The following is a 23,111-nucleotide window of genomic DNA, read 5'->3' on the forward strand; positions in this document are numbered from 1 at the left end:
ATAGTTCAGTATAGTTCGAGTTTATATTAGAGTTCAGTATAGTTCAGTATAGTTCTAGTTTATAATATAGTTCAGTATAGTTCAGTATAGTTCTAGTTTATATTATAGTTCAGTATAGTTCAGTATAGTTCTAGTTTATATTATAGTTCAGTATAGTTCAGTATAGTTCTAGTTTATATTATAGTTCAGTATAGTTCAGTATAGTTCTAGTTTATAATATAGTTCAGTATAGTTCAGTATAGTTCATTATAGTAGTTTATATATATAGTTCAGTATAGTTCTAGTTTATAATATAGTTCAGTATAGTTCTAGTTTATATTATAGTTCAGTATAGTTCAGTATAGTTCTAGTTTATATTATAGTTCAGTATAGTTCAGTATAGTTCTAGTTTATATTATAGTTCAGTATAGTTCAGTATAGTTCAGTATAGTTCTAGTTTATATTATAGTTCAGTATAGTTCTAGTTTATAATATAGTTCAGTATAGTTCAGTATAGTTCTAGTTTATAGTATAGTTCAGTATAGTTCAGTATAGTTCAGTATAGTTCTAGTTTATATTATAGTTCAGTATAGTTCTAGTTTATCATTATAGTTCAGTATAGTTCAGTATAGTTCTAGTTTATATTATAGTTCAGTATAGTTCAGTATAGTTCTAGTTTATATTATAGTTCAGTATAGTTCAGTATAGTTCTAGTTTATATTATAGTTCAGTATAGTTCTAGTTCAGTATAGTTCAGTATAGTTCTAGTTTATATTATAGTTCAGTATAGTTCTAGTTTATATTATAGTTCAGTATAGTTCTAGTTTATATTATAGTTCAGTATAGTTCAGTATAGTTCTAGTTTATATTATAGTTCAGTATAGTTCAGTATAGTTCTAGTTTATATTATAGTTCAGTATAGTTCTAGTTTATAATATAGTTCAGTATAGTTCTAGTTTATATTATAGTTCAGTATAGTTCAGTATAGTTGAGTATAGTTCTAGTTTATATTATAGTTCAGTATAGTTATAGTTTATAATATAGTTCAGTATAGTTCTAGTTTATATTATAGTTCAGTATAGTTCTAGTTTATAATATAGTTCAGTATAGTTCAGTATAGTTCTAGTTTATATTATAGTTCAGTATAGTTCAGTATAGTTCTAGTTTATATTATAGTTCAGTATAGTTCTAGTTTATAATATAGTTCAGTATAGTTCAGTATAGTTCAGTATAGTTCTAGTTTATATTATAGTTCAGTATAGTTCAGTATAGTTCTAGTTTATATTATAGTTCAGTATAGTTCAGTATAGTTCTAGTTTATATTATAGTTCAGTATAGTTCTAGTTTATATTATAGTTCAGTATAGTTCTAGTTTATAATATAGTTCAGTATAGTTCATTATAGTTCAGTATAGTTCTAGTTTATATTATAGTTCAGTATAGTTCTAGTTTATAATATAGTTCAGTATAGTTCAGTATAGTTCAGTATAGTTCTAGTTTATATTATAGTTCAGTATATTTCAGTATAGTTCTAGTTTATATTATAGTTCAGTATAGTCATAGTTTATAATATAGTTCAGTATAGTTCTAGTTTATAATATAGTTCAGTATAGTTCTAGTTTATATTATAGTTCAGTATAGTTCTAGTTTATAATATAGTTCAGTATAGTTCTAGTTTATATTATAGTTCAGTATAGTTCAGTATAGTTGAGTATAGTTCTAGTTTATATTATAGTTCAGTATAGTTCAGTATAGTTCTAGTTTATAATATAGTTCAGTATAGTTCTAGTTTATATTATAGTTCAGTATAGTTCTAGTTTATAATATAGTTCAGTATAGTTCTAGTTTATATTATAGTTCAGTATAGTTCAGTATAGTTCTAGTTTATAATATAGTTCAGTATAGTTCTAGTTTATATAAGAGTTCAGTATAGTTCAGTATAGTTCTAGTTTATAATATAGTTCAGTATAGTTCTAGTTTATATTATAGTTCAGTATAGTTCTAGTTTATATTATAGTTCAGTATAGTTCAGTATAGTTCTAGTTTATATTATAGTTCAGTATAGTTCAGTATAGTTCAGTATAGTTCTAGTTTATATTATAGTTCAGTATAGTTCGAGTTTATATTAGAGTTCAGTATAGTTCAGTATAGTTCTAGTTTATAATATAGTTCAGTATAGTTCAGTATAGTTCTAGTTTATATTATAGTTCAGTATAGTTCAGTATAGTTCTAGTTTATATTATAGTTCAGTATAGTTCAGTATAGTTCTAGTTTATAATATAGTTCAGTATAGTTCTTTTCTAGTTTATAATATAGTTCAGTTCAGTATAGTTCATTATAGTTCTAGTTTATATTATAGTTCAGTATAGTTCTAGTTTATAATATAGTTCAGTATAGTTCTAGTTTATATTATAGTTCAGTATAGTTCAGTATAGTTCTAGTTTATATTATAGTTCAGTATAGTTCAGTATAGTTCTAGTTTATATTATAGTTCAGTATAGTTCAGTATAGTTCTAGTTTATAATATAGTTCAGTATAGTTCAGTATAGTTCAGTATAGTTCTAGTTTATATTATAGTTCAGTATAGTTCAGTATAGTTCTAGTTTATAATATAGTTCAGTATAGTTCAGTATAGTTCTAGTTTATAGAATAGTTCAGTATAGTTCAGTATAGTTCAGTATAGTTCTAGTTTATATTATAGTTCAGTATAGTTCTAGTTTATATTATAGTTCAGTATAGTTCTACTTTATATTATAGTTCAGTATAGTTCAATATAGTTCAGTATAGTTCTAGTTTATATTATAGTTCAGTATAGTTCAGTATAGTTCTAGTTTATATTATAGTTCAGTATAGTTCAGTATAGTTCTAGTTTATATTATAGTTCAGTATAGTTCTAGTTTATATTATAGTTCAGTATAGTTCTAGTTTATATTATAGTTCAGTATAGTTCAATATAGTTCAGTATAGTTCAGTATAGTCTAGTTTATATTATAGTTCAGTATAGTTCTAGTTTATATTATAGTTCATTATAGTTCTAGTTTATATTATAGTTCAGTATAGTTCAGTATAGTTCTAGTTTATATTATAGTTCAGTATAGTTCAGTATAGTTCTAGTTTATATTATAGTTCAGTATAGTCATAGTTTATAATATAGTTCAGTATAGTTCTAGTTTATAATATAGTTCAGTATAGTTCTAGTTTATATTATAGTTCAGTATAGTTCTAGTTTATAATATAGTTCAGTATAGTTCTAGTTTATATTATAGTTCAGTATAGTTCAGTATAGTTGAGTATAGTTCTAGTTTATATTATAGTTCAGTATAGTTATAGAGTTCAGTATAGTTCTAGTTTATATTATAGTTCAGTATAGTTCTAGTTTATAATATAGTTCAGTATAGTTCGTGGTCTAGTTTATATTATAGTTCAGTATAGTTCAGTATAGTTCTAGTTTATATTATAGTTCAGTATAGTTCTAGTTTATATTTATAGTTCAGTATAGTTCAGTATAGTTCTAGTTTATATTATAGTTCAGTATAGTTCAGTATAGTTAGTTTATATTATAGTTCAATAGTTCAGTATAGTTCTAGTTTATATTATAGTTCAGTATAGTTCTAGTTTATATTATAGTTCAGTATAGTTCTAGTTTATATTATAGTTCAGTATAGTTCAGTATAGTTCTAGTTTATATTATAGTTCAGTATAGTCATAGTTTATAATATAGTTCAGTATAGTTCTAGTTTATAATATAGTTCAGTATAGTTCTAGTTTATATTATAGTTCAGTATAGTTCTAGTTTATATTATAGTTCAGTATAGTTCTAGTTTATATTATAGTTCAGTATAGTTCTAGTTTATATTATAGTTCAGTATAGTTCAGTATAGTTCTAGTTTATATTATAGTTCAGTATAGTTCTAGTTTATATTATACAGTATAGTTCTAGTTTATAATATAGTTCAGTATAGTTCTAGTTTATATTATAGTTCAGTATAGTTCTAGTTTATAATATAGTTCAGTATAGTTCTAGTTTATATTATAGTTCAGTATAGTTCAGTATAGTTCTAGTTTATAATATAGTTCAGTATAGTTCTAGTTTATATTATAGTTCAGTATAGTTCTAGTTTATATTATAGTTCAGTTATAGTTCAGTATAGTTCTAGTTTATATTATAGTTCAGTATAGTTCAGTATAGTTCTAGTTTATATTATAGTTCAGTATAGTTCTAGTATAGTTCAGTATAGTTCTAGTTTATAATATAGTTCAGTATAGTTCAGTATAGTTCTAGTTTATATTATAGTTCAGTATAGTTCAGTATAGTTCTAGTTTATATTATAGTTCAGTATAGTTCAGTATAGTTCTAGTTTATAATATAGTTCAGTATAGTTCAGTATAGTTCTAGTTTATAATATAGTTCAGTTCAGTATAGTTCATTATAGTTCTAGTTTATATTATAGTTCAGTATAGTTCTAGTTTATAATATAGTTCAGTATAGTTCTAGTTTATATTATAGTTCAGTATAGTTCAGTATAGTTCTAGTTTATATTATAGTTCAGTATAGTTCAGTATAGTTCTAGTTTATATTATAGTTCAGTATAGTTCAGTATAGTTCTACTTTATAATATAGTTCAGTATAGTTCAGTATAGTTCAGTATAGTTCTAGTTTATATTATAGTTCAGTATAGTTCAGTATAGTTCTAGTTTATAATATAGTTCAGTATAGTTCAGTATAGTTCTAGTTTATAGAATAGTTCAGTATAGTTCAGTATAGTTCAGTATAGTTCTAGTTTATATTATAGTTCAGTATAGTTCTAGTTTATATTATAGTTCAGTATAGTTCTACTTTATATTATAGTTCAGTATAGTTCAATATAGTTCAGTATAGTTCTAGTTTATATTATAGTTCAGTATAGTTCAGTATAGTTCTAGTTTATATTATAGTTCAGTATAGTTCAGTATAGTTCTAGTTTATATTATAGTTCAGTATAGTTCTAGTTTATATTATAGTTCAGTATAGTTCTAGTTTATATTATAGTTCAGTATAGTTCAATATAGTTCAGTATAGTTCAGTATAGTTCTAGTTTATATTATAGTTCAGTATAGTTCTAGTTTATATTATAGTTCATTATAGTTCTAGTTTATATTATAGTTCAGTATAGTTCAGTATAGTTCTAGTTTATATTATAGTTCAGTATAGTTCAGTATAGTTCTAGTTTATATTATAGTTCAGTATAGTCATAGTTTATAATATAGTTCAGTATAGTTCTAGTTTATAATATAGTTCAGTATAGTTCTAGTTTATATTATAGTTCAGTATAGTTCTAGTTTATAATATAGTTCAGTATAGTTCTAGTTTATATTATAGTTCAGTATAGTTCAGTATAGTTGAGTATAGTTCTAGTTTATATTATAGTTCAGTATAGTTATAGTTTATAATATAGTTCAGTATAGTTCTAGTTTATATTATAGTTCAGTATAGTTCTAGTTTATAATATAGTTCAGTATAGTTCAGTATAGTTCTAGTTTATATTATAGTTCAGTATAGTTCAGTATAGTTCTAGTTTATATTATAGTTCAGTATAGTTCTAGTTTATAATATAGTTCAGTATAGTTCAGTATAGTTTAGTATAGTTCTAGTTTATATTATAGTTCAGTATAGTTCTAGTTTATAATATAGTTCAGTATAGTTCAGTATAGTTCTAGTTTATATTATAGTTCAGTATAGTTCTAGTTTATATTATAGTTCAGTATAGTTCTAGTTTATAATATAGTTCAGTATAGTTCATTATAGTTCAGTATAGTTCTAGTTTATATTATAGTTCAGTATAGTTCTAGTTTATAATATAGTTCAGTATAGTTCAGTATAGTTCAGTATAGTTCTAGTTTATATTATAGTTCAGTATATTTCAGTATAGTTCTAGTTTATATTATAGTTCAGTATAGTCATAGTTTATAATATAGTTCAGTATAGTTCTAGTTTATAATATAGTTCAGTATAGTTCTAGTTTATATTATAGTTCAGTATAGTTCAGTATAGTTCTAGTTTATAATATAGTTCAGTATAGTTCTAGTTTATATTATAGTTCAGTATAGTTCTAGTTTATATTATAGTTCAGTATAGTTATAGTTTATAATATAGTTCAGTATAGTTCAGTATAGTTCTAGTTTATAATATAGTTCAGTATAGTTCAGTATAGTTCTAGTTTATATTATAGTTCAGTATAGTTCTAGTTTATAATATAGTTCAGTATAGTTCTAGTTTATAATATAGTTCAGTATAGTTCAGTATAGTTCTAGTTTATAATATAGTTCAGTATAGTTCTAGTTTATATTATAGTTCAGTATAGTTCTAGTTTATATTATAGTTCAGTATAGTTCTAGTTTATATTATAGTTCAGTATAGTTCAGTATAGTTCTAGTTTATATTATAGTTCAGTATATTTCAGTATAGTTCTAGTTTATAATATAGTTCAGTATAGTTCAGTATAGTTCTAGTTTATAATATAGTTCAGTATAGTTCAGTATAGTTCTAGTTTATATTATAGTTCAGTATAGTTCTAGTTTATAATATAGTTCAGTATAGTTCAGTATAGTTCTAGTTTATAATATAGTTCAGTATAGTTCTAGATTATATTATAGTTCAGTATAGTTCTAGTTTATAATATAGTTCAGTATAGTTCAGTATAGTTCTAGTTTATAATATAGTTCAGTATAGTTCAGTATAGTTCTAGTTTATATTATAGTTCAGTATAGTTCTAGTTTATAATATAGTTCAGTATAGTTCAGTATAGTTCTAGTTTATAATATAGTTCAGTATAGTTCTAGTTTATATTATAGTTCAGTATAGTTCTAGTTTATATTATAGTTCAGTATAGTTCTAGTTTATATTATAGTTCAGTATAGTTCAGTATAGTTCTAGTTTATAATATAGTTCAGTATAGTTCTAGTTTATAATATAGTTCAGTATATTTCAGTATAGTTCTAGTTTATATCATAGTTAAGTATAGTTCTAGTTTATAATATAGTTCAGTATAGTTCTAGTTTATAATATAGTTCAGTATAGTTCAGTATAGTTCAGTATAGTTCTAGTTTATATTATAGTTCAGTATAGTTCTAGTTGATATTATAGTTCAGTATAGTTCTAGTTGATATTATAGTTCAGTATAGTTCAGTAAAGTTCAGTATAGTTCAGTGTTGGAAATGGAATAGCCTTCATTTCTCAGAATAAGAATAGACTGACGAGTTTGAGAAGAAAGTCCTTTGTTTCTGGCCATTTTGAGCCTGTAATCGAACCCACAAATGCTGATGCTCCAGATACTCAACTAATCTAAAGATGGCCAGTTTTATTGCTTCTTTAATCAGTACTGCAGTATTCAGCTGTGCTAACGTAATTGCAAAACGGTTTTCTAATGATCAATTAGCCTTTTAAAATGATTTAGCTAACCCAACGTGCCATTGGAACACAGGAGTGATGGTTGCTGATAATGGGCCTCTGTATGCCTATGTAGATATTTCATAAAGAATCTGCCCTTTCCAGCTACAATAGTCATTTACAACATTAACAATGTCTTCACTGTATTTCTGATCATTTTGATGTTATTTTAATGCACAAAAAAATGAGGTTTTCTTTCAAAAACGGGGACATTTCTAAGTGACCCCAAACTTTTGAACGGTAGTGTATATGTAAACAAACAGGTATCTTTGTTGACATGAATCTTTCTCTTTCCTATTTCCCTTGACTCCCTTCCCTTCCTTTACTCTCTCTCTCTCTCTCTCTCTCTCTCTCTCTCTCTCTCTCTCTCTCCCTCCCTCTCTCCCTCTCTCTCTCTCTCTGTCTTCCTCCTCTTCCTCTCTCTGTCTCTCTCTTTCTCTCTCTCTGTCTCTCTGTCTTCCTCCTCTTCCTCCTCTTCCTCTCTCTCTGTCTCTCTCTCTCTCTGTCTTCCTCCTCCCTCTCTCTCTCCCCCTACAGAGGAGCGAGGGTCATGGGCTGCCCCATGCCACGCGGGCGAGGGAGGGCTCCAGTGGGCTGGTACTGACGCTGGTGTCCATGGCGTGTGTGAGCGGGGCGGTGGTGGTAGCGTTGACCATCGCCTGCCTCAGACACCACGCCAAGCAGCTGGCCTCAGGGAAACTGGGCCTCGGACCCGAGGCAGGACCGGAGACACACGTTGACTACCAGGTAGGAGAGGTCAGGAGGTTCGTTGACCACCAGGTAGGAGAGGTCAGGAGGAACGTTGACTACCAGGTAGGAGAGGTGAGGAGGAACGTTGACTACCAGGTAGGAGAGGTCAGGAGGCACGTTGACTACCACGTAGGAGAGGTCAGGAGGCACGTTGACTACCAGGTAGGAGAGGTGAGGAGGCACGTTGACTACCAGGTAGGAGAGGTCAGGAGGCACGTTGACTACCAGGTGGGAGAGGTCAGGAGGAACGTTGACCACCAGGTAGGAGAGGTCAGGAGGTTCGTTGACTACCAGGTAGGAGAGGTCAGGAGGCACGTTGACTACCAGGTAGGAGATGTCAGGAGGTTCGTTGACTACCAGGTAGGAGAGGTCAGGAGGTTCGTTGACTACCAGGTAGGAGAGGTCAGGAGGCACGTTGACTACCAGGTAGGAGAGGTCAGGAGGCACGTTGACTACCAGGTAGGAGAGGTGAGGAGGCACGTTGACTACCAGGTAGGAGAGGTCAGGAGGCACGTTGACTACCAGGTAGGAGAGGTCAGGAGGCACGTTGACTACCAGGTAGGAGAGGTCAGGAGGTTCGTTGACTACCAGGTAGGAGAGGTCAGGAGGCACGTTGACTACCAGGTAGGAGAGGTCAGGAGGCACGTTGACTACCAGGTAGGAGAGGTGAGGAGGCACGTTGACTACCAGGTAGGAGAGGTCAGGAGGCACGTTGACTACCAGGTAGGAGAGGTCAGGAGGAACGTTGACTACCAGGTAGGAGAGGTCAGGAGGAACGTTGACTACCAGGTAGGAGAGGTGAGGAGGCACGTTGACTACCAGGTAGGAGCGGTCAGGAGGCACGTTGACTACCAGGTAGGAGAGGTCAGGAGGCACGTTGACTACCAGGTAGGAGAGGTCAGGAGGTTCGTTGACTACCAGGTAGGAGAGGTGAGGAGGCACGTTGACTACCAGGTAGGAGAGGTCAGGAGGAACGTTGACTACCAGGTAGGAGAGGTCAGGAGGCACGTTGACTACCAGGTAGGAGAGGTCAGGAGGTTCGTTGACTACCAGGTAGGAGAGGTCAGGAGGTTCGTTGACTACCAGGTAGGAGAGGTCAGGAGATACTTTGTCCCAAATGACACCCTATTCTTTAAATAGAGAACTACTTTACATTTAACATTTACATTTTAGTCATTTAGCAGACGCTCTTATCCAGAGCGACTTACAGTAGTGAATACATACATTTTATTTTTATTTATTTTTTATTTGTTTTATTTTCCGTACTGGTCCCCCGTGGATCTAAAGCAGAGCATTGGTGTACGTAATTTCAACCAAAACATTTGATGACGTTGGAAAACATTGGATTTGCAAAAAGTCATCAACATAAGGGAATTCCGTCATTATTTTCACCCAACTTCTAACCTAAATTCATTTTTTTTTTTTATTATTATGTTTGTGGATTTCATATTTAATTCACATGAACTCAACTCAACGAAACACAATGTCAGTGGGAAGTATTGCAGTAGATAGGGAAAGGGGTCCCATTTGGGATTCGAACACACTTTGAGAACCAGGCAGACCTGAAAATAGTTGTATTTTGTAGATTTCTTTTAAATACCAACTTTTCAAATACTCAATATATTTGAGTATAGTTTACAGTATATAGAGTTCCAACTAATGGGCAACTAGTTTCTTTGATATTCAAATACACGTCTCATATCATATTTGAAGGTATTTGAATATATCGTCACTGTCTGATGAAATTCTCTTATCTGCAAATGTGTCACGCCCTGACCTTAGGGAGACGTTTTATTTCCTCTATTTTGGTTAGGTCAGGGTGGGATGTGGGGTGGGCATTCTATGTTGTGTATTTCTGTGTTTTGGCCGAGTATGGTTCCTAATCAGAGGCAGCTGTCTATCGTTGTCTCTGATTGGGGATCATACTTAGGCAGCCTTTTCCCTACCTGTGTTTGTGGGTAATTATTATTTTCTGTGTGTGTTTTGTGTGCGCCTCAGTGGTGTCACGTTCATGTCTGTTTATCCTGTTTATTGTTTTTTCAGTTTCACTTCAATAAAGGATGTGGAGTTACCGGCACGCTGCGCCTTGGCTGATTTACGACAGGGAGTTTGAGGACAGTGAACGTGACAAAATGAGAAACTTTTCAGGGAATAGATTTTTTTTCTCCTCCATATTTTCACATTAACGAACTTACAATTATGGAACTTTAGAAGCTGTTTAAATATATTTTCTTGGTCCTTGAGTAATGAAATGTTCGGAGTACATTAAGGGGAGAGGTACTGCTTTCAACAAATATACAAACGTATTAATTGGCTAAACTTGATACGAGGTTTTCATCAGACAGTGACGATATGCAAGTTTAATGTTAAGTGTTACTAAGAATGCTTACAGTAAATGTCGGAAGGAAACTAAATTTACCAAAACTGCCTTCAAATATTTCAGTAGTTTGTATTTGGAGGGACCTATCCCTTTAAAGATGGTGTAGTGTGTGTGTTTGAAACAAGGTCACTTACAGTACCCTCAGATGGACAGAAGCTTGAAGTTGTTTTTGCTAAGCAGCTAACTTGCTGTTTGCAATGTTTTCAAATGGCTTTCAATTACTCTGCAGTATTTTCAGGGATCATAAAAGGAATTGCAGCTTTCGACCTTTTCAGTGGCATGTTATTAGAGTCATACAGTAGTTGAGCGTCACAACTTATTTGTACTTATCTGTAAAAAAAATAATATATATATATATATATATATATATATAATTGGTTAATTGGTTTGACTTCATTATGTACACCTGAGGCAACAGACATTCAGGAGAATGGACATTTACATAACATTCAGATAGAAACGTATTGTGTAGATCAAATATGACTGTCAGATAGATTTGTATAGTATAGGACGCTGTGTGCTCTATCCATTCTATTTACAGCCCTGACGTTAGTTGAAGGCAGCCAATCCAATAGTTTCAGAAAAATAGTTACTTTCTGAGATCTGTATTCAAATAGCTTTTTAAAAGTAGTCATTTTTAGGGGATCAATATTCAAATAGCTTTAAAAAGTAGTCATTTTTTAGGGGATCTAAATTCAAATAGCTTTAAAAAGTAGTCCTTTTTTAGGGGGATCTATATTCAAATAGTTATAGTTAGCTCCACCTGGAAAGAGTGTTCCTTTCCATATGCATAGTTAAACCTCTAGTTCTCCTGGTCTGTCACAAGGTAAGGGGATGTTAGAGGTGTTACCTGTGGCCTTCAATATAAGGCTCCGAGACAAGGTTATGGGTAAGGCCTTAGTTAACATGAAAGACTGGGGGGGGGTTCTCAATCACGGTGATGATTATGCCGATCATGACGGAATAGAATACAGCTTCATTATTGTGAACAACAATCACCAAACTACTTCCTCTGCTTCATATGACACGTGACGATGATGATAGTAAACAGGAGGAGCCATAATAACAGAGGTGTTAAACATGAACGATGATACACAATTAGCTTCTCGTTTTAAATGTCTTTGTTCGTTTACTCAGAAGTTGTGACGATATAATCATATTTATGGGCTGATGAAAGTGATTAACTTCTTGTTTACATCTTGTTTACGTCTTGTTTACGGGAATCTCTCTCTCTCTCTCTCTGTTGACTTTCTCAGGAGCTCTGCAGGCAGCACATGGCAGCCAAGACGTCGTTCAGTCGTCAGGAGGCGGTGGGCGGGGGAGCGGGGGGACGGAGGGGGACAGACACCTCCAGGGTGAGCAGCGTGTCGTCCCAGTTCAGTGACGGCCCCCAACACAGCCCCTCCTCACACAGCAGTACGCCCTCCTGGAGCGAAGAGCCCGCCCAGTCCAACATGGACATCTCTACTGGTCACATGATACTGGTCAGTATCAGAGGATATGGGGTCATTATATTTACTACTGGTCAGTATCAGAGGATATGGGGTCATTATATTTACTACTGGTCAGTATCAGAGGGTATGGGGTCATTATATTTACTACTGGTCAGAGGGTATGGGGTCATTATATTTACTACTGGTCAGTATCAGAGGGTATGGGGTCATTATATTTACTACTGGTCAGTATCAGAGGGTATGGGGTCATTATATTTACTACTGGTCAGTATCAGAGGATATGGGGTCATTATATTTACTACTGGTCAGTATAGCGTATGGGGTCATTATATTTACTACTGGTCAGTATCAGAGGGTATGGGGTCATTATATTTACTACTGGTCAGTATCAGAGGGTATGGGGTCATTATATTTACTACTGGTCAGTATCAGAGGATATGGGGTCATTATATTTACTACTGGTCAGTATCAGAGGATATGGGGTCATTATATTTACTACTGGTCAGTATCAGAGGGTATGGGGTCATTATATTTACTACTGGTCAGAGGGTATGGGGTCATTATATTTACTACTGGTCAGTATCAGAGGGTATGGGGTCATTATATTTACTACTGGTCAGTATCAGAGGGTATGGGGTCATTATATTTACTACTGGTCAGTATCAGAGGATATGGGGTCATTATATTTACTACTGGTCAGTATCAGAGGGTATGGGGTCATTATATTTACTACTGGTCAGAGGGTATGGGGTCATTATATTTACTACTGGTCAGTATCAGAGGGTATGGGGTCATTATATTTACTACTGGTCAGTATCAGAGGGTATGGGGTCATTATATTTACTACTGGTCAGTATCAGAGGGTATGGGGTCATTATATTTACTACTGGTCAGTATCAGAGGGTATGGGGTCATTATATTTACTACTGGTCAGCAGGGTATGGGGTCATTATATTTACTACTGGTCAGTATCAGAGGATATGGGGTCATTATATTTACTACTGGTCAGTATCAGAGGGTATGGAGTCATTATATTTACTACTGGTCAGTATCAGAGGGTATGGGGTCATTATATTTACTACTGGTCAGTATCAGAGGGTATGGGGTCATTATATTTACTACTGGTCAGTATCAGAGGGTATGGGGTCATTATATTTACTACTGGTCAGTATCAGAGGGTATGGGGTCATTATATTTACTACTGGTCAGTATCAGGTTATGGGGTCATTATATTTACTACTGGTCAGTATCAGAGGGTATGGGGTCATTATATTTACTACTGGTCAGTATCAGAGGGTATGGGGTCATTATATTTACTACTGGTCAGTATCAGAGGGTATGGGGTCATTATATTTACTACTGGTCAGTATCAGGTTATGGGGTCATTATATTTACTACTGGTCAGGATCAGAGGGTATGGGGTCATTATATTTACTACTGGTCAGTATCAGAGTGTATGGAGTCATTATATTTACTACTGGTCAGTATCAGGTTATGGGGTCATTATATTTACTACTGGTGAGTATCAGAGGGTATGGGGTCATCTACTCAAAATGTGACATGCACATAAGAAACAGTGATACACCTTATTACCTTACTATAGTAATGTGAAAGATATAGGAATGGTTTCCTGGACACAGATAATGGTCCTCCACTTTTGAGGAGATTGAGCATGCTTTTTAGTCCAGGACCAGGTTTAATCTGTGTCCAGGACCAGGCTTCATGTGTGTCCAGGACCAGGCTTAATCTGTGTCCAGGACCAGGCTTAATCTGTGTCCAGAACCAGGTTTAATCTGTGTCCAGGACCAGGCTTAATCTGTGTCCAGGACCAGGCTTAATCTGTGTCCAGGATCAGGTTTAATCTGTGTCCAGGACCAGGCTTAATCTGTGTCCAGGACCAGGTTTAATCTGTGTCCAGGACCAGGCTTAATCTGTGTCCAGGACCAGGCTTAATCTGTGTCCAGGACCAGGCTTAATCTGTGTCCAGGACCAGCCTTAATCTGTGTCCAGGACCAGGCGTAATCTGTGTCCAGGACCAGGCTTAATCTGTGTCCAGGACCAGGCTTAATCTGTGTCCAGGACCAGGCTTAATCTGTGTCCAGGACCAGGCTTAATCTGTGTCCAGGACCAGGCTTAATCTGTGTCCAGGACCAGGCTTAATCTGTGTCCAGGACCAGCCTTAATCTGTGTCCAGGACCAGGCGTAATCTGTGTCCAGGACCAGGCTTAATCTGTGTCCAGGACCAGGCTTAATCTGTGTCCAGGACCAGGCTTAATCTGTGTCCAGGACCAGGCTTAATCTGTTTCCAGGACCAGGCTTAATCTGTGTCTAGGAAACGTACCCTCATTGTTTAATAATGATAACGTTCTGGAGCTATTATCAAACACACTGTTACAGCTGGTAGAATACCCCCCCCCCCCAGGCCTATATGGAGGATCATCTGGAGAATAAGGACCGTCTGATGAAGGAGTGGGAGGATCTATGTTCCTACAAGGCTGAACCCAGTGCTGTCACTGTAGCGCAGAGTGAAGCCCACCTGGAGAAGAACCGCTCCCCTGACTCTCTGCCCTGTGAGTCTTACATACCTCTTCTCCTGTTTATCCTCCAGTCTCGGTCTGGGATTCAAACGAACTCAGACTCTCTGCCCTGTGAGTCTTATATACTGTACCTCTTCTTGGGTTTATCCTCCAGTCTCGGTCTGGGATTCAAACGAACTCAGACTCTCTGCCCTGTGAGTCTTATATACCTCTTCTCGGGTTTATCCTCCAGTCTCGGACTGGGATTCAAACGAACTCAGACGAACAACCTGTGCACTGTGTTTGACTTAAAGTGGATTTCTGCTGAGCTGGCATCCGTAGCGTTTACAGCAAAAGTGATCTCATAGCGAATGTCAGGGAAAATGCCTTTAAAAGTCTAACGCTGTTCACAGGCTGTTAATTAAACTGTGTTGGATTGAAATCTTATTTCTGTACCTCCTCTACATCTTGGTCAGTCACTATCTGTTCTGTACCTCCTCTACATCTTGGTCAGTTACTATCTGTTCTGTACCTCCTCTACATCTTGGTCAGTCACTATCTGTTCTGTACCTCCTGTACAGCTTGGTCAGTTACTATCTGTTCTGTTCTGTACCTCCTGTACAGCTTGGTCAGTCACTATCTGTTCTGTACCTCCTGTACATCTTGGTCAGTCACTATCTGTTCTGTACCTCCTGTACAGCTTGGTCAGTCACTATCTGTTCTGTACCTCCTGTACATCTTGGTCAGTCACTATCTGTTCTGTTCAGTACCTCCTGTACAGCTTGTTCAGTCACTATCTGTTCTCTTCTGTACCTCCTGTACATCTTGGTCAGTTAGTGTCTGTTCTGTACCTCCTGTACAGCTTGGTCAGTCACTATCTGTTCTGTTCCTCCTGTACATCTTGGTCAGTCGCTATCTGTTCTGTACCTCCTGTACATCTTGGTCAGTTACTATCTGTTCAGTTCAGTACCTCCTGTACAGCTTGTTCAGTCACTATCTGTTCTGTACCTCCTGTACATCTTGGTCAGTTACTATCTGTTCTGTTCAGTACCTCCTGTACATCTTGTTCAGTCACTATCTGTTCTGTACCTCCTGTACAGCTTGGTCAGTCACTATCTGTTCTGTACCTCCTGTACATCTTGGTCAGTTACTATCTGTTCTGTTCAGTACCTCCTGTACAGCTTGTTCAGTCACTATCTGTTCTGTTCTGTTCCTCCTGTACATCTTGGTCAGTTAGTGTCTGTTCTGTACCTCCTGTACATCTTGGTCAGTCACTATCTGTTCTGTACCTCCTGTACATCTTGGTCAGTGACTATCTGTTCTGTACCTCCTCTACAGCTTGGTCAGTCACTATCTGTTCTGTACCTCCTGTACATCTTGGTCAGTTAGTGTCTGTTCTGTACCTCCTGTACATCTTGGTCAGTCACTATCTGTTCTGTACCTCCTGTACATCTTGGTCAGTTAGTGTCTGTTCTGTACCTCCTGTACATCTTGGTCAGTTACTATCTGTTCAGTTCAGTACCTCCTGTACAGCTTGGTCAGTCACTATCTGTTCTGTACCTCCTGTACATCTTGGTCAGTTACTATCTGTTCTGTTCAGTACCTCCTGTACAGCTTGTTCAGTCACTATCTGTTCTCTTCTGTTCCTCCTGTACATCTTGGTCAGTTAGTGTCTGTTCTGTACCTCCTGTACATCTTGGTCAGTCACTATCTGTTCTGTACCTCCTGTACATCTTGGTCAGTCACTATCTGTTCTGTACCTCCTGTACATCTTGGTCAGTGACTATCTGTTCTGTACCTCCTCTACAGCTTGGTCAGTCACTATCTGTTCTGTACCTCCTGTACATCTTGGTCAGTCACTATCTGTTCTGTACCTCCTGTACATCTTGGTCAGTCACTATCTGTTCTGTACCTCCTGTACATCTTGGTCAGTTAGTGTCTGTTCTGTACCTCCTGTACATCTTGGTCAGTCACTATCTGTTCTGTACCTCCTGTACATCTTGGTCAGTTACTGTCTGTTCTGTACCTCCTGTACATCTTGGTCAGTTACTATCTGTTCTATTCCAGATGATCATTCCCGTGTGAAATTGAAGGCAGAGAGCAACTCCACCAAGGAAGACTACATTAATGCCAGCATCATAGTAAGATCTCTGACTGCTACTCTTGGGATGGTGATGGTGTAGACTTTGTCCCGTGTCACACGTCACAAATGTCATTATTATTCTCTCTCTGTAAACCCCAGATTGACCACGACCCTCGACTGCCTGCTTACATCGCCACCCAGGGACCACTGGCACACACCATCGCTGACTTCTGGCAGGTCGGTAGCACACACCATCGCTGACTTCTGGCAGGTCGGTAGCACACACCATCGTTGACTTCTGACAGGTCAGTATCACACACCATCGCTGACTTCTGACAGGTCAGTATCACACACCATCGCTGACTTCTGGCAGGTCAGTATCACACACCATCGTTGACTTCTGGCAGGTCAGTATCACACACCATCGCTGACTTCTGGCAGGTCGGTAGCACACACCATCGCTGACTTCTGGCAGGTCAGTATCACACACCATCGTTGACTTCTGACAGGTCAGTATCACACACCATCGCTGACTTCTGACAGGTCAGTATCACACACCATCGCTGACTTCTGACAGGTCAGTATCACACACCATCGCTGACTTCTTGCAGGTCGGTATTACACACCATCGCTGACTTCTGACAGGTCAGTATCACACACCATCGCTGACTTCTTGCAGGTCGGTATTACACACCATCGCTGACTTCTGGCAGGTCAGTATCACACACCATCGTTGACTTCTGGCAGGTCAGTATCACACACCATCGCTGACTTCTGGCAGGTCGGTATCACACACCATCGTTGACTTCTGGCAGGTCAGTATCACACACCATCGTTGACTTCTGGCAGGTCAGTATCACACACCATCGCTGACTTCTGGCAGGTCAGTATCACACACCATCGTTGACTTCTGGCAGGTCAGTATCACACACCATCGCTGACTTCTGGCAGGTCAGTATCACACACCATCGCTGACTTCTTGCAGGTCAGTATCACACACCATCGCTGACTTCTGACAAGTCAGTATCACACACCATCGTTGACTTCTGGCAGGTCAGTGGCACACACCATCGTTGACTTCTGGCAGGTCGGTATCACACACCATCGCTGACTTCTGGCAGGTCAGTATCACACACCATCGTTGACTTCTGGCAGGTCAGTATCACACACCATCGCTGACTTCTGGCAGGTCAGTATCACACACCATTGTTGACTTCTGGCAGGTCAGTATCACACACCATCGTTGACTTCTGGCAGGTCAGTATCACACACCATCGCTGACTTCTGGCAGGTCAGTATCACACACCATCGCTGACTTCTTGCAGGTCAGTATCACACACCATCGCTGACTTCTGGCAGGTCGGTATCACACACCATCGTTGACTTCTGGCAGGTCAGTGGCACACACCATCGTTGACTTCTGGCAGGTCAGTGGCACACAGTACTCTGAGGTAACATTATTGCTAACGCTAAAGACTGTGGTAAGCAAAGGTGACCAATTCTGTGTATTTGTTGTGTAGTAGTACATTGGACACGGATATCTCACAGTATGCCAGTATGCTGTTGTAACTGCCGTGTTGTAACATTTTTGTTGTTCTATAGACGGTCTGGGAGAATGGCTGCACAGTGATAGTGATGATTACAGCCCTGGTTGAGGATGGAGAGATTCAGTGTGTTCGCTACTGGCCTGACGAGGGATCCTCCCTCTACCACATCTATGAGGTGAGGGGTTTGACTTTGGATAGACACAGCTGGTGTGTGTGTGTGTGTGTGTGTGTGTGTGTGTGTGTGTGTGTGTGTGTGTGTGTGTGTGTGTGTGTGTGTGTGTGTGTGTGTGTGTGTGTGTGTGTGTGTGTGTGTGTGTTTGCGCGTCTCACTGTGACTGAGAAACTTTTTATTATTGTTCTTCTTCTATGCTATTTTCTCTGTAAACAAATGAACAACATACTTTCAGCATGCTTATAGAGAAGGGCACTCACCATGTACTGCACTGATCTAAATGACTGATGATTGGTTGAAAGACATAAAATAATAAGAAGATTGTGGGAGCTGTACTGTTAGATTTCAGTGCAACCTTTGGTATTATTGACCATAACCTGTTGTTGAAAAAAAATATGTGTTATGGCTTTTCGACCTCTTGTCATATCGTGGATTCAGAGCTATCTATCTAATAGAACTCAAAGGGTTTTCTTTAATGGAAGCTTCTCTAATGTCAAACAAGTAAAGTGTGGTGTACCACAGGGCAGCTCTCTAGGCCCTCTACTCTTTTCTATTTTTACCAATGACCTGCCAGTGGCATTAAACAAAGCATGTGTGTCCATGTATGCTGATGATTCAACCATATACGCATCAGCAACCACAGCTAATGAAGTCACTGAAACTCTTAACAAAGAGTTGCTGTCTGTTTTGGAATGGGTGACCAGTAATAAACTGGTCCTGAACATCTCTAAAACTAAGAGCATTTTATTTGGTACAAATCATTCCCTAAGTTCTAGACCTGAATCTGGTAATGAATGGTGAGGCTGTTGAACAAGTTGAGGAGACTAAATTACTTGGTGTTACCTTAGATTGTAAACTGTCATGGCCAAAACATATAGATTCAATGGTTGCAAAGACGGGGAGAGGTCTGGCCGTAATAAAGAGATGCTCTGCCTCTACACCACACTCCAAAAAGTAAGTCCTGCAGGTTCTAGTTTTGTCTAATCTTGATTATTGTCCAGTCATGTAGTCAAGTGCTGCAAAGAAAGGCCTAGTTAATTAAGCTGCTTCTGGCCCAGAACAGAGCGACACGTCTTGCTCTTCATTGTAATCAGAGGGCTGGTATAAATACTATGCATGCCAGTCTCTCTTGGATAAGATTTGAGGAGAGATTGACTGAATCACTTCTTCTTTTCATGAGAAAAATTAATGTTGGAAATTCCAAATGGTTTGCATAGTCAACTTACACACAGCTCTGACACACACACTTACCCCACCAGACATACCACCAGGGGTCTTTTTACAGTCCCTAGGTCAGAGCAAAAGTTCCCTACGAGGTGAATTTATATTATACATCTCTATGGGTGTTCCCTACCAGGTGTGAATTTATATTATACATCTCTATGGGTGTTCCCTACCAGGTGTGAAGTTATATTATACATCTCTATGGATGTTCCCTACCAGGTGAATTTATATTATACATCTCTATGGGTGTTCCCTACCAGGTGAATTTATATTATACATCTCTATGGATGTTCCCTACCAGGTGAATTTATATTATACATCTCTATGGGTGTTCCCTACCAGGTGAATTTATATTATACATCTCTATGGGTGTTCCCTACCAGGTGAATTTATATTATACATCTCTATGGTGTTCCCTACCAGGTGAATTTATATTATACATCTCTATGGGTGTTCCCTACCAGGTGTAATTTATATTATACATCTCTATGGATGTTCCCTACCAGGTGCGAATTTATATTATACATCTCTATGGGTGTTCCCTACCAGGTGCATTTATATTATACATCTCTATGGGTGTTCCCTACCAGGTGGAATTTATATTATACATCTCTATGGGTGTTCCCTACCAGGTGAATTTATATTATACATCTCTATGCGTGTTCCCTACCAGGTGTGAAGTTATATTATACATCTCTATGGGTGTTCCCTACCAGGTGAATTTATATTATACATCTCTATGGGTGTTCCCTACCAGGTGTGAATTTATATTATACATCTCTATGGGTGTTCCCTACCAGGTGTGAATTTATATTATACATCTCTATGGGTGTTCCCTACCAGGTGTGAATTTATATTATACATCTCTATGGGTGTTCCCTACCAGGTGTGAATTTATATTATACATCTCTATGGGTGTTCCCTACCAGGTGTGAAGTTATATTATACATCTCTATGGATGTTCCCTACCAGGTGAATTTATATTATACATCTCTATGGGTGTTCCCTACCAGGTGAATTTATATTATACATCTCTATGGGTGTTCCCTACCAGGTGAATTTATATTATACATCTCTATGGATGTTCCCTACCAGGTGAACTTGGTCTCTGAACACATCTGGTGTAAAGACTTCCTGGTTCGTAGTTTCTACCTGAAGAACGTTCAGACCCAGGAGACTCGTACCTTGACACAGTTCCACCTGCTCAGCTGGCCCGCCAACGGAATCCCTACCTCCACACGCCCTCTGCTGGACTTCCGCAGGTACGGTACGGCAAATAACCTAGCAAGTTAGAGCTTTGGACCAGTAACCGAAAGGTTGCTGGTTTGAATATCCCGAGCCGTCAAGGTGAAAAATTCTGTCAATGTGTCCTTGAGCAAGACACTTAAACCTTAATTTGTTCCAGGTGCGCCGTACTACTATGCCTGACACTGTAAAACAATATATTTCACTGCACCTATCCGGTCTATGTGACAATATATTTCACTCACTGTAAAACAATATATTTCACTGCACCTATCCGGTCTATGTGGCCCTGTCTTCCTGGTTCTCCTATGTATGATACTGTAGCTGTAACCTAGTAGCAGATGGGGGGTCTGTGAAACTCACTCCTCAGCCTCAGGTGTTAAGAAGCTTCGGGAGGGTGGTCATGTCTGTTTGCGATGCAGAGGGTTCTGGGTTAGAGCTTCGGGTATGAGCCGAATCCAGGAGGAAGCGGTACTCGCTAAGCAAACAGTGTGACGTGTGATGCACCATATAGGGTCCTGTATGGCTTAGCCTCCTTGACCCTTGACCCTGACATGATTAATGAAACCCGTGTACAGTATATTTGCATTCATTTTTAGTTGTCCCTCTCTTCCTCTAGCCATCTTTCGTTCCAAGACCATCCCTCTATATCCCTCCCTCCCTCTCTCTCTCTCTCTCCCTCCCTCCCTCTCTCTCTCTCTCTCTCTCTCTCTCCCTCCCTCCCTCTCTCTCTCTCTCTCTCTCTCTCTCTCTCTCTCTCTCAGTGACGGTGGTCAGCTATAGGCCCTTGGGGTTCCCACATCTCCCAGTGTCATTTTTGTGATTTGCAGCTAGTAGTCTGGTTCCAGTTGCATAGTCACAAAAATGATTATTGGCAGGTGTGAATGCAGCAGGAGTCGACACTGGCCGGATAGTCCATCAGTCTCCTCCCCCTTTCTTCCTTCCTTCCTTCCTTCCCTTCCTTCCTTCCTTCCTTCCTCCTTCCTTCCTTCCTTCCATCCATCCTTCCTTCCTTCTTTTCTTCCTTCCCTCCTCTACTCCTCCCTCACTTTCTGTCCGTTCCACTGAAGGGTTGAGTTTCTCTAACCTCAACCTCAAAGACTAATGTGTTTTAACTAACTTTAATTGTTATCATTTAGGCAGGCAGAGTTAGGAATGATGTTTTTCTGTGCATGGTTTAAAAGATCAGTACAGTAGAAATGTAACACAGTACTTGTATGCAGTAACCAATTTAAACTTGTCAGCTAAAATTATATTTTATGATATACTCTCCATCCCTCCTCCCTCCATGCCTCACTCTCCCTCCCTCCCTCCCTCTCACCCACCCACCCACCCACCCACCCCTCCCTCCCTCCATGCCTCTCCCTCTCTCCCACCCACCCACCCCTCCCTCTCTCCCACCCCATCCCTCACTCTCTCTCTCCCTTCCTCCCTTCCTCTCCTCTTGTCTCCCTCCAACAGGAAGGTGAATAAGTGCTACAGAGGTCGATCCTGCCCCATCATCGTCCACTGCAGGTAAACCTAGCTCAGTGTTTTCATCGTCAAAGGGCCGTAGAAGTTGGCCGTACAGCACAAACAGGTAGAACAGACTTTTAAGTAGAAATTGTTCAACAATATTGAATAAAAAAATAAAAAAACATGTTATATTAAATGAAGGGCCCTTTAATATAGACCACAAGGACAATTCAATACATCTGATTTTAAATATGAATAAAGACTTGCTAAAGTGCCAAAAAAAAATCATCATTTTGACAAGTCCCTCCGTGCACCCTCTGTGACTTCTAAGAAGATTTTAACCCACTTAAAGCCCATCATTTCTCAAAAGTTGTCATCATTGTAAAGCCCTAGTTATTTTGTTGCTTTGACAAAGTAATTTATGAAGATTATTAGGATTTATTTCATGTGATTTGCTGATTAATTTATGTCTGTCCAACATTTTAAGATCAAATTTATTTATATAGCCCTTCTTACATCAGCTGATATCTCAAAGTGCTGTACAGAAACCCAGCCTAAAACCCCCAAACAGCAAACAATGCAGGTGTAGAAGCACGGTGGCTAGGAAAAACTCCCTAGAAAGGCCAGAACCTAGGAAGAAACCTAGAGAGGAACCAGGCTATGAGGGGTGGCTAGGAAAAACTCCCTAGAAAGGCCAAAACCTAGGAAGAAACCTAGAGAGGAACCAGGCTATGAGGGGTGGCTAGGAAAAACTCCCTAGAAAGGCCAAACTCTAGGGAGTTTTTCCTAGCCACCTGTGCTTCTACACCTGCATTGCTTGCTGTTTGGGTGTTTTAGGCTGGGGTTTCTGTACAGCACTTTGAGACATCAGCTGATGTAAG

At 37.7% G+C, this 23,111-nt stretch overlaps 1 protein-coding gene across 1 annotated transcript in view; it reads left to right on the forward strand.

Annotated features, from left to right (window-relative positions):
• Positions 1 to 23,111, forward strand: part of LOC106586923 (receptor-type tyrosine-protein phosphatase-like N) — a 194,251-nt gene that overhangs the window by 166,516 nt on the left and 4,624 nt on the right. The window contains exons 13-20 of the mRNA XM_045707451.1: positions 7,942 to 8,151; positions 11,791 to 12,018; positions 14,411 to 14,558; positions 16,572 to 16,645; positions 16,747 to 16,824; positions 18,190 to 18,309; positions 20,626 to 20,792; positions 22,237 to 22,290. Of these exons, the coding sequence (XP_045563407.1) occupies positions 7,942 to 8,151; positions 11,791 to 12,018; positions 14,411 to 14,558; positions 16,572 to 16,645; positions 16,747 to 16,824; positions 18,190 to 18,309; positions 20,626 to 20,792; positions 22,237 to 22,290 (1,079 nt within the window). The remainder of the gene's footprint in view (positions 1 to 7,941; positions 8,152 to 11,790; positions 12,019 to 14,410; positions 14,559 to 16,571; positions 16,646 to 16,746; positions 16,825 to 18,189; positions 18,310 to 20,625; positions 20,793 to 22,236; positions 22,291 to 23,111) is intronic.

This window comes from Salmo salar, chromosome ssa25, assembly GCF_905237065.1.
Source record: "Salmo salar chromosome ssa25, Ssal_v3.1, whole genome shotgun sequence".
In the NCBI taxonomy this organism is placed as follows: Eukaryota; Metazoa; Chordata; class Actinopteri; order Salmoniformes; family Salmonidae; genus Salmo; species Salmo salar.